Source organism: Copadichromis virginalis, linkage group LG23 (genome assembly GCF_057382275.1).
Source record: "Copadichromis virginalis isolate Kocher_CV1m ecotype Utaka linkage group LG23, C_Virginalis_male_GT1.1, whole genome shotgun sequence".
Taxonomy (NCBI): domain Eukaryota; kingdom Metazoa; phylum Chordata; class Actinopteri; order Cichliformes; family Cichlidae; genus Copadichromis; species Copadichromis virginalis.
The window spans coordinates 8,756,700-8,769,118 of record NC_140639.1 but is presented as its reverse complement, the minus strand read 5'-3'; the positions used below and the strand labels follow the sequence as shown (position 1 = coordinate 8,769,118).

The following is a 12,419-nucleotide window of genomic DNA, read 5'->3' as shown; positions in this document are numbered from 1 at the left end:
GTTCATTCCATTAAGTCCAGCGTTTGGGTCCTATTTCCCCATCTCCCCACGATCTGCCAGCCAGACCGTGACACTCAGTCGCGTTTCCGTCAGTTTATAATTCATTTATTACTCAAAGTAGAGCAATCAAGCCATATTCTATTCATGTAGTCCAAAATTACAAGTCTGCCTTTGCTTTCTGTTTTCTATTTTGCTCTTATATTTTCCACCCTTATCCGATTTTCATAGTGTTGAGCTACACTCAAAAAACACACTTGTAAATTGTGGTGTAAATACCCTGACTGGATGAATTTCTCATGGATGGAGGCAGTATAGTTACCGGCTGAATTTTTTCCTCAATGCGTTTGTGCATCTGTGTGTTAATGCATGCATGCATGCAAACTGAGGCATAAGTTGTCCGGCAATATTTGAACAGTACGCACAGCAACAAGACCACAGGGCACGGAGGAAATGGAAAAGTAATTGGATTGTGACAGGATGCAGTTTGTGAACAGAAGCCAGTCTGCCCCACAGGACTCATTTCATTCTCTTGCACATTAACTTGGAGTCACAAAAGAGGCATCATAACATACACATAAACACATACTCCAACCACATTATTACTTTTCATTTCTCACTCACAGCAGCCAATCCATCATACTGACACAAAGTCATAATCTTTAAAAGTTTTTACAGAATATTTTTGTATTCTTGACATTCTGCTTTAAAGTCAGCTTACAAACCAAGGCTGTTTAAGCGCTAATAAGTAACATGTAAAGGAAACAAAGAGATGGTGTGACAGTGTTATAGCGTTTATCTGTGTTGCATCTTTTTCCCAGCTTCGTGATATTCTCTATTGCAGGAGCTTGCAATACAGTAGAAGTGCCTACTCTCTTTTCCTAGAGCTCTTTTTTAAAAATAAATTATGCAGTAACACTTTATGTATTTCTTCTCTCTGCTACTATGGTAGTACTAACGAGAAACCGTGTCCTGAAAAAGTACATTTATCTAGCTCCTTCAGTGGTTCACTCTCTGCAGATGGTGAAGCAATTGAATTAAAAATCTTTGCAATAAAGACTGTGGTTGCTTGGTTATTTAGTTAGGTTTCCAAATAAGTCAGTTTCTTTTTTTAATCTTAGCAGTTTTACAAAGTACTTTCTAATTCATCCACTCAACCAGACACATTAAAAACTCTTGTCTGCCATTGGTAGCAGCTTGGGCACCTCCACTAAGACACCTGTCCCATGGAGGTGTCAAAGACTGAACCATTCACTCTGCAATTAGGGGCTTAGTGCCCTTTTGAAACAGAGACCAAAACCCAATAATAACACATCAATCCAGATAAGAACCACTAATGTATTAAACAAAGAATCAGAATCAGAGACATTATTTCATAGGTCTCAGATATTAAGGTTACCTATAACACCCTTCTCTGCAGAGTGTGTTATGTCATCTAATATCAAATAGGTATATGTAAATAACTATAAATCTGCTATAAGAATTACATAGACAGGTAAAACACTTTTCCGCTTCCCTCACTGGGTGGCTTTTCTCCCTCTATGAGTGTCTATCTAGTGAAACACTAATTCGAACATGTTCACCAAAACCATAAACAGAACAGTACAGAATGAAATGAAATAAAATAAAATAAGCACAGAATAAAATAGAAAATGTCTGCATGCATCACATGTATTTACATAAGCTTTGAACTACTCCTCAGTGGGCATTGGAGGCATACTTGAAAAACAAGGTAGTTTTCATAAAAGGAAAAAGGAGATGAACAAAATGCTGTCATGCTCAAGGCAAAATATCATCAAAACAGAACTCTGGGTAAATTGGCTAATATGAAAAACATGAGAATGAGAGACCTTCAAAGCAGAAAAAAAAAGATTTTGTGCATTATAGATAGACACATAGCTACATGAAACTAGCGAATGAAAAGAAAGAAAAGAAAATACCTGGGGGATCACATAAGGAGGCTATTTTTTTTTTTGCCATATCCTATATATCCATACAGGGAAAAGTAATAGAAAACTGAAAAGATACTGAAGATTACATAGTTGAGATGTTATTCTTGATTGCAGAGATGTGTCCAGGATGGCATTTTCTCTATCCAAAGGCCAATAAAGGTCACAAATGATTAGATTAGTATGAAATCAGCTCTGAACAGATGGCATGGCTGTCTAAGTCATTAGAACTCCTGACACATTGCCAGATTTTGGGGTAGCAACAGCCAGAAACAGTCCACCCATCATTAGAACATAAAATACAGGCAGAGGGAGGAGCAGCGTTACACACATGAAATGGGTACTGAAAGCACATCTTGACTGGCTTAATTTCCCCAAATTCCATTTTGAGTTTTTATAAAATTTTAGGAAATTTGTTCCAATCCTAAAGCATAGTTAAGTTTTGTCTTATTGCTATATACTTGGAGGGCCATAAAACAAACTGCCATGGCACTGATTCTACAGCAGAAAGCATTTTTAGGTTTCTAACCCATGCAAAACAACGTGGATTTACTCTCACATTTTAAAGTGCTATTCTCACATTAGCTATTTAACCATCTGAAGGACAAAAGGATATAAATGAAGAGTGGGAGCAAAATTAATAAAGGTGCTTACACATGGAATGCACAGGAACAGCTTGACAGGCAAGAAAATATATCTTTGCAAATGAAATGATAAAATGATGAAATTCACTGTTTGGAACTCCTCTCCAACTCACCGCTGAGTGAGTTGGTGAAAAGAACTTACAGTATTTGTATATAATTTCCTCCTGTGTCACTTTTGTCCTGTTAAAATTACACGAAGGCGTTGATTATACTTGCTTGCGGACATGGAAACAGACAGCTGGAGATAGTTTCTGTTAAACTTCTTTAAATCTGCTGCCCGGAGCGCTTGTGTACTTTATACATTGTACACATGTAAGTGCAAGTTCATAAAAAACAAGCAGGCTCATAGACATTTGCACAGATGCTCGCAGTCACTGTCTAAAGATGACATGTGTCATGTGACCCAGGGTTTTGAGTTTCCGTTCTGGACTTATTTTCAAAAGTTTGAAGGAATGACGTTGGGTTTTCCAGGTTATCATACGTTTTGGGTTATCTAGTTTCTGAACATGTCTCTTTCCTGTGCCTCTGAGCTTGTATTTGTAATTCTTGATTTCTGGTCAGTTCATGTCTTTCCTATTCTGATGTCCATGTCTGTTTCTCCCCTGTCCCAGTGTCTAGCCCATGAATCTCAGTGTTTGTTACTTCCTGTCTTATTTTGATAGTCTCTCATCCTGTGTGTGTTGTGTTCTGCCTCGTCAGTCAGATTAGTTTCAGCTGTGTTCCTACCTGTGGTCTGTTCCCTCGTTATCCCTTGTGTATTTATGTCCTCAGTCTCCCTTGGAGTGTGGTTTTGTTTTTTTCTGTGAGGTCTATGGTTCCTTAGTAGTTTCCTAGTTTCCTGTTCCTAGCACCTAGTTTCTTGTTGTGAGTTTAGTTAATTCTCATTGTTTCCAAGTGCTGCACCTGCCGAACCTGCCACAAGGCTGAATTGTGACAAAATGACACGGCCATTATGGACCCAGTAGCTCTCAACCCCTTAGATGAGTTGAAGGAGGGCATGATTTTAAGGTGTAAGGATATCAGGGAGCAGTTAGTTATAGGCTACAAAGACTGGTATCCACCATTCCTTGGTTACTGGACTTACTACATGAGGGTGATTGAAACTGACTTTCTCTGTCTGGATCAAATAAAGCCAGTGAAACAAGACTGTTTTCAATACAACGGGACCTAAGACTGATCAGTGTGCAACAAAACAGGCTAAATCAAAAGACTGTTAATTCAGTTTGTTTAGTTTCTTGTGTATATCTAAGCCAGTCGCTATCAAATATGAGTTTATTGCTCCTGAACTGACTAATAATGAACTCTCTGTTCAAAGTCCTCTGTTTCTGAGCTGGCAAGTAATAAATCAGTTAATTTTGATTCTGTGCCCACCAGTTGTGAAAATAACATGTCTAGGGGTTCAGAGCCTGTGGATAACCCGGTCTCAGGGTCTGCTCCGTCTTCGTCTTCAGCATCGCGGTTGACCTCCAGATCCTCTTTGTCTCCACCGCTAGAAAAAGCCCCTGAGTTTTGCCCCGAGGCATTGTCGATCTCCTGAACTATGTGTGGTTTTTGGTTTTTTTGGACTCTGTTTGTCTCATGCACCCTGTGTCTTAGTAAGGACTCATAAATTATCTCTGTCTTTGAGTGGTGCACCTGGGTCCTTACAGACTTACGGAGATGAAAAGTATAATCCCGACCCAAGACTACTAGTTTCCTATAGTTTATAATTTAAATATACTTGATAGATTCAATATATAGAGAATATTAACCAACATCTTTCAATAAAAACTCAAAGACGCCATGTACCCACTGGACCCTGATGGAAATGTTTAAATCGGCATTTCACTGAAACTATTCTACATTCCTGCAAACAGTGTGTAGAGTCATCTTTCTGAAAGCAGTCTCTCACCTCTACAGCTGAATCCTTCTGGGAACTGGCCTCAGAGAGCCACACCTCATTATAACATTCACATTACATGAAGGAAAAGACTAGGGAAGAAATGACAGGCGAAAAGATGAGCAAGAAAAGAAGGTATAAAAAGAGCATAAACAGATGAAACGAGTCTATGTTTTGGAAATGGGAAATAAGATTCAGGGAGGGACAAAATTTTTAGAGTTTAAGGAGTTTTAGGCAATTTGATTTTTCTAAGTTTTAAGTGCAAATGAATAGGAAATACTCCTGGTGCTTATGTGTGGTGTGGGGCAAGATTCACTAATTATCCCAGCGGCCTTTGGGCTAAGGAAGTGTTAATGAGCATTAATGAAAACAGACCCAGACTGAGAAAAAAGGAAGTGCTTTCTTTTATAAACAGAGGATCTGGGCCTAGTTTAGATGGAAGTCTCGTTGGAAGAACTCTAGCCTTTGGGACTGGAGCTGTGGGCTAATGACGACGGGAGGAGGAGGAGGGCGGGAGACTTGGAGTGTGTACTTACTTCAGGTCATTGTAGAGTTTAGTAGACACATCAAAACCAAATAGAAGAAAGGAAAAACCAGAAGCTAAAGTACTTGCTTACTTTAATAGCAATACTAATAATATCATTTTTAAACAGGGAATTTAATGGTGCAAACTGTTTCTACCAGCCTACCTGAACTTGATGTGGTCTTCCAGTTGACCACGGGGCATTGTTTCAGTGCAATGGTCAGTGAAGGGACAAGCCACGGACAGCTTCTCCAGCAGCTTGTGGACCAGAAGGCTGGGCTTCCTGCAGGTCTGCAGCATGAGGGGTTCACGGCACACAGGACAGAAGTCACTCTCCAGCAGGAAGCTGGTGAGACACTCTTGGCAATAAGTATGTCCGCAGGGCGTGTCCAGAGGCTTGATGAGTGGCTGCAGACAGATGTGACAGATGAGGTCATCGTCCACTTCATCCTTGTAAAGGTACTCATGGTTCTCTTCCAACTGATGACTGTGGCCACATGATGCGCACAGTTCAGGAGTCGGAGACAATGATCCATAGTCTGAAGGGGAAAGAGGTGGAGCTGATGCTTCAGCCATTGCCGTGGCAACTTCAGAGTATGTACTCTGCTCCTGGATACTCATTTGGAGAACACTTGGGATGCCATGTTAGAGCTGGTAAGGAGGTCATTAGCAAAGGAGAGCTGTGGGGAAGATAAATATAATGCAAACAGACAAAAATGTAAAAAAAAATATAGTCTGTATTCAAAAGTCAAGTGCAAAAGTGTTACCAGCAATGCTTGTAGGGTATTTTCACATTTCTGTAGAGTATTTACCTAACAACAAGTAACTGTTGTTGTGATTTGGCACTATATAAATACAACTGAACTGAATTAAATGACTGCAATTATATGAAACTGCTTCATGAGTAATACTGATGCATCACTATATAAGCCACATTTACCTGTTTTAGTTGCTCAAAATTAAATCACTTTGAAGTACTATAAATTTCAGGGTCACTATTTGGGTCCAAAGAGTGACATATATCTAAAAGGGCGATTTGCTCATCCTTTTTTTGCTATGAAAATACTCATGATATCTTGGAGGAGCCGAGCAGGGACACTTTTATTTTTATATTTTTCAAACACAACTACAGAACATGTTGTGTGCAGCAGTCCTCCAAACCTGTCTTTTCTCCTCAGTTTGATTTTCTGCACTGACACAGAGAAGAGAGATCGAACAAGTGAGATTTCTTCTGTGGATGCAGCAACATCAATACTACTCATGTCAGCAGAAAGTGCAGAGACAGATAGAATCAGATAAGTCTTCAGCCTCCTGCTCAGTGTACAGCCTGACAAACATACATCACTGTTAATCCACAGCAATGTGACATGATTTTAGACGTGCCAAGTCTTTTTTTTTTTCTTTACTGATACACAGGTTTACATTGTGAGTGTGCCAATGAACGCGTCATATCCAAAACCCAAAACAGGCATGCTATTTGGGCACATGGACACAAACAGATGGGCTCAGTGAGGCACACGTCACCTTGGCATAAGCCATCTTGTTGACTCTCCACATGCTTTGTTTCTGGACCCACTGCTGGGTGTTGGCTGCTTAATGAGACACTAGATCAAGTTAGAAAAACAAAACAACAACAACAAAACTTGTGTTTGGAGCCTACAAAATATTTATGTAATCCAAGCCCTAGTTCTGTTTTAATTGGACAGATTCCCATGCTCTTCTGCTAAATAATTTATTTCTAAAAAATTATAACTAACAATAGACTTTGATGTGGATTCCAATATGGTAATACATACAAATCTGTCCTACCTCTTTGTGAATACATGCAAATGTCCAGATTAACCACCAAGCTGCAGAATTAATCAATATAATTTCTTTTTACAGTATGAAATTGTTGGGTGGCAAGTTGTGAGAGCCACAAGCTTACAGTCTTTTGGTATGCCGGGTAGCGGAAGGCTAATAAGTAGAGGCTTAACAGTCTTAACACAGATGAACTTTCCCTCTGAGAACTTGTGGTGGCACAGCTGATTCATCACACACTGTGGCAACGTCTGACTTTGTCTATGAAGCAGAGCACTTTCATCACTACACAGGAAAAGCTACAGACAGAAAAGGGGAGGGAAAGAGACCAAGTACCTGTCAGTAGGTGATGAGAACAAGAAAATGGTGATTCATAGTCAAAGTAAATAAAAAATAAAGCTTGTCTAATATTCTCTTTAGCTTACGTCTGTTCTCTTCTCGCACTTGACGCAAAGCTGTTAAAAAACGATTCAAACTAACAATAGTATTAAACAGTGATGTGAAAAAGCAAGAGCACAGAGAAATAAAAATGAAATCTGGCATGCACACCCTAGAGTTCAGTAGCACGGGGGGTGCTGGATCAAAAAGAAAATTCTAATATGTTAGACCACTACAGAGCTCGCGTATAATGATTTTATAACATTCCAAACAAGAAGAAGAGCTCCAACTTCTGGCTCATCAAATGAACATTGATGGGTTTTTTTCTTATACATACTAACAAACGAATATTTCAGCCTCGTTGAAGTGCTGAAACTGAGAATCTCAAATGATACCACAAGGAAATGTAGTTTTTTGGCTTTAGAAGCCAATATTGACCCATTAATAAACTTAAAATGTAATTATGTATCTATGTCCATTTGTATCCTATCTTCTCCTTAATGTGAATCTAAGAGGGTACACGGTCTATTACAACTGGGATTAAATTATTGAACTTAAATTATTGACCAAAGAAATCAATACATGCTCTTTGTCACTTTGTATAAAATATAAAAAGTGTTTAAAATTTCACAAATTGTAATGTCCAGAAGAAATTTATCAAGAGCTAAAATTGATATTGAGTAGAAATGAGTTAAGCCCATTGATGCAGCCCTTAACAACAGGCCAAGTTTCTCATGTGGCCCCCTGGGAAACTTAATTGCACAAGGGGCCACATGAGAAACAGGTAGCACTAGGAGCTACCTGCGGCTCCTGGGACAACACTGGTGGTTCTCAGGAAGGAGTTCCTTTTGTGTCAAATGCGTCACTGATCTTGGCATGATCTTGACTTGGCTCAGTCCTGCGCATAAGAACATCTTCCAACAAACGCAAGATATTCCAGAGAGAGGAAAGACAACTTTCACCCAAAGATGGGAGGCCCTACCTTTCTCTGGAAATCGGTTCTGTTCAGTCAAGTCAAATCACAACAGCTGCCTTAAGGAACTTTACATTGTAAAGTAAAAATACTACAGTAATAGTGACAAAAACACAGACAATCAGATGACCACCTATGATCAAACATGCGGTGAGAGTGGGAAGGAAAAATTACATTTTAACAGAAAGAAATCTCCAGAAGCAACAGGCTCAGGGAGGGGCAGCCATCTCCCGTGACCGGGTGGGGGTGAGGGGAGGGAGACAGGACCAAAGAGACACCGTCAATCAAGATATATAATTCCTGTTTGTGCTGTTTGTCATTGTGCTGCAAATTTTTCGAACTTTTAAAAACAATTTCTCACAGGGATCATTGCATTTCTTCTAACTTACAATCAAAGATAATCTTATGTTCGGTTATTCCAACAGATCGATGATGTCTTCCATTGGGTGTAGTTCTTTTTTCTCAAGAATTTTACAGTGGAGAAGTTGAGCCTGACATGCATAAATAACATCTATACAACATGGCACAATAGCAGGGATATTCCCAGTGCTGCTACATGTATCTACATGCAGACATTTCATGCTTTTGCATGCAGGCATATTCAGTGGACACACCCGTGCCTGAGGAGCATTGGCTCATACTGGATCATTCCTAATCTCTGAAGTGATAAGTTCACTTTGTCACAACAGTCCTGTGGGACTGCTGCTCTTTCCTCACAACAAAATCATTCACGACAGCTAATTGACTGAACCTTGACTACATATTGTTGACGTTTAATTATTGACTACACCGGCCATCTAGTATCCAAAGAGAATGAGAAAGGTGGGGCTGTCAGGCTCAAGGCTTTCAGTTTGGACTACAAAGTAAAAAAAATGTTTACATGGTAAATACAACACTCAGGGTAGTCTTTATTTTCATCTTTGAACTATAGTTATGCCAGTTGTTGGCTGTCTAGGCCTTATGCAACTGAGTGCAAAGAGAGGTGTTTATTTAGCATAGCGTGAGCCTTCTTTCATACAGTTTGCACATTGTCTTTAACTACCATTGTTTATTCACTCTCAGGTTTCTCTCCTGTGATCTGAAATAACTTGATGAGTTAATAAAGAGACACGGCCATGCCAAGTCAGCTTCTTTTCTTAACAAACGATTGTGAAGAATAAGCCATTAATAAGGTAATTTCTGTATCAGCATTCTCATTGTCCACACTGAGCTAGCTTGTTGCTATGTACAAATCCACTCCTCATTTCTAGTCACAGACATCAAACCATATTTGTATCGACCAAACAAAACACACCCTCAGCGTAAAAGTCAAAGCCTGACAAATCAGACAAAGTATGAGTGTCTGCAAAGCAAGTTCATGCTGCAACATAATGATCTCTCTGTCAAATCAAAGCACCGTGTTACTGTAATTGACAAGGAAGACACCTGTTACAGGTGTAGCTTAAAGACCGTGAAGATAATAAACTGATCTGTGACTCGTGTTAGGAGAAATCTCACTTAGAGAGTGGAAACAATAAGTTCCTCATTGACAAATGGGTTAGTCATCATATCATAAAAATATTTAAATAGTACCAGATAACCTGCTGACAGGTCAATAATCAAGGACTCTAAGCTTAACATAGCACAAGGCAGGCTGGACTCAGGCACAAAAGTTACGTGTTGTAGAGCATAGGCAGTTGTGTTCAGACATGTCCATGAGACAGAAAAATTCCAACAAGCCATTTTTTCTTTTCATACAAACATCTGTTTTGCAATCACACAGCGATAAACATTGGAAAAACAGCAACAATCAGCCATCTATCTATCTATCTATCTATCATTGAACTGTACACCAAATGTAGCACAGCATAATATTTTTGATTTCTTCAGCGCATTTTGTTCCTTTTAGAATAAACAGGGGATGTGCAAATCAAATATTAGTATAATTTCTGCCCTTTTACTAATCTCTGCATTAGGCTCGTGGGTATGTTTGTGTATTCTGGCCTCTCTCTGAGTTCATAGCAATCTGAACGTTGAGTCTGAGCCAGACCTGACACCTCAATCTGGGAAAACAGCTGAAGCCAGATGTGAAACCCCATGAAGCGTCACTTGTATCTGAATGGCTGAGTGGGTCAGCACAGACTGTACTTAACACCAGTGCACATAGGTAAGAGAAAATCGACATACTCTACACTCACATATAAAATACAAATTTAATGCAAATTCTTTCCATGCAAACACCGGAGCAGCAATAACTGCTGGCATGACGTTTTGTGTAACTTAGTGAAGCATTTAAGATAAATAACAGACATGCTTCTAATAAAATGTAAAATAGGAAACTATACTTACATGGCTTCATTAGCAACATTCACTTTCGGCAGTGCAGTTCACCTGAACAGGTAAAGTCTGGCAGGCAGTGTAACTTTAAACCATTCAGAGAGGAGGTGGAGGGGAAGGACAGGAGAGTTAAATGACTCCGTAAAGAGGACTTTGTCCAACTCAAGCAAACCGGAGACCGGCTGACAGTCTTCATGTAGAAAGAGAGAAATTTTATCCTGCTGCTGGACTTTATAAAATACGGAATGAGTCCAAAGCGGAGAGGATTTCTCCTGTGTGAGCCCAGAACCTGCTCACCTCTAAACAGGCAAAGGTGATCAGGAAGTGGGCAGAGAATAGAGGCGTGGTTAGAGAAAAGGTAAATAAGAGAACTGCCCAAACCTGTACTGGGAGTTCAGCAGAAGCTGGATTTTCTTCTAAAACAGCGTGGGCAGAGGAAATGAAACCTTGAACTTTGTGTAAAAGGCAACTGAAACACTTCAAAAGTGACTAGTGCTAATAACAAAAATATTTTTAATGAACTAAAATGTCATGCAAAATGCCACCAGTGGCTTAAACTACAAGTTCAGACAGGACCTTTCTATAACATGGCAAAGATTTAATAACCCACTAAGCATTTCAAACACCTACATGATTGATTTTCTGTAGACCACTTACTGAAACAGAAACACTGTGCTCTGTAGTTTAGCAGAAAGCCCATAATCTGAGTAAATGACAACATGTCTCAGGTTTTTATAATGTTGCCAGGTACTGTAGAGTAAGCATTTAAACCTTTCTACAAGACAGGAATCGGAATACTTGCTAGTTGTATGTGACTTTCTTTCTTATCATTGTCTAAGCTTTCCTTTAGAAAAGCTGCTTTTAAATCCATGCGTGTGATTCCAGCTTTGCACAAAACAGTTGTTATCCTTTGTGTTTTCACGTGTGGCTTCCTTCTTTGCTTTTCCTACCTCAGGCTGCTCTTTAAACACAGATACTGTGAGCCACAGGTGCTCCAGACTAACTGCAGACATGAAGTGACAATTCTTTATGAGTCACTCAGTGACGCAGACAGAGCTGAATCATTTAGCTTGTTTATTAAGAATATTCTCAAACAGTACACACTTGTAACATATTATTATGCAGTACCTGTCAGAGCTTTTTTTCCCCCCGTCATCTGAAGCTTATTTTGAGTGCATGAAGAGAACAAACAGATGGGCTACTTAAAAGAAAATAAATGACTGAAGTGTAGCAAAACAGTTGCAGTTGGGTCAACCAAACAGCTAAGTAAAATTAAGGTACAATGTAGGCTGTGTCTCTGTGTATAATATTTGGTTTTCATGAGGCTAGAAATCCTTTATTTCAGTACTGCAATAAAGGCAAATTCCCAGGTGACAAATGAACAGGAGTAAATCTATTTAACGATTTTAAGATTGTGATAAGTAAAGTTCAATCCTTTCTCATGTTCACAGTATCAGCAGCATTTGTTTAGTCCATTTTTACCTTCAAGCATAGTTTATTCCAGTTCACATGGAGCTCACAATCCTGCAAATGTGTTGTTGTTGTTGTTGTTGACATGAACTTAAATGTTCTTGGATTCGGAGAGATATTTGCCAGTCTTATATTTTCACAATCACTGTAAAATTACAGGATGAATAATAGTTTCTCAACTAAATAAGTGCAGTCTTCTCTTCTCTTCTCTTCTCTTCTCTTCTCAGCAGGACTCTGGCAAACAGTATGATATGGCAGGATGTACTAAGAGTCAGGAACGCTCATGAAATTCGCCTTATGCTAAATTATACAGTGTGTATTGCTGCAGTGAATCAAAGATTTTACGTTTCTTGAACTCTTAAGTTCTCTTTGAAGTGCTGAGTTGAACCTGCATCCTGTTTCATTTCTGCTGATTCCTCAGCTCCCTGCTGCTGGAGCTTATCTAAACACTGTAGTGCAGGTGAAACCAATCCCCACCTTCTTCCTAGCA

At 39.3% G+C, this 12,419-nt stretch overlaps 1 protein-coding gene across 3 annotated transcripts in view; it reads right to left on the bottom strand.

The window, feature by feature from the left end:
* lnx1 (ligand of numb-protein X 1) overlaps nt 1-10,766 on the bottom strand; it is a 35,862-nt gene extending 25,096 nt beyond the window's left edge. For all 3 annotated transcript variants that reach the window (XM_085448665.1, XM_085448667.1, XM_085448666.1), the window contains exons 1-2: nt 10,472-10,766; nt 5,159-5,672 (exon numbers count right to left, since the gene is read on the bottom strand). In XM_085448665.1, coding sequence (XP_085304791.1) covers nt 5,159-5,613 — 455 coding nt within the window. In that variant the 5' untranslated portion in view covers nt 5,614-5,672; nt 10,472-10,766. The remainder of the gene's footprint in view (nt 1-5,158; nt 5,673-10,471) is intronic.
* Between the last annotated feature and the right edge of the window lie 1,653 nt (nt 10,767-12,419).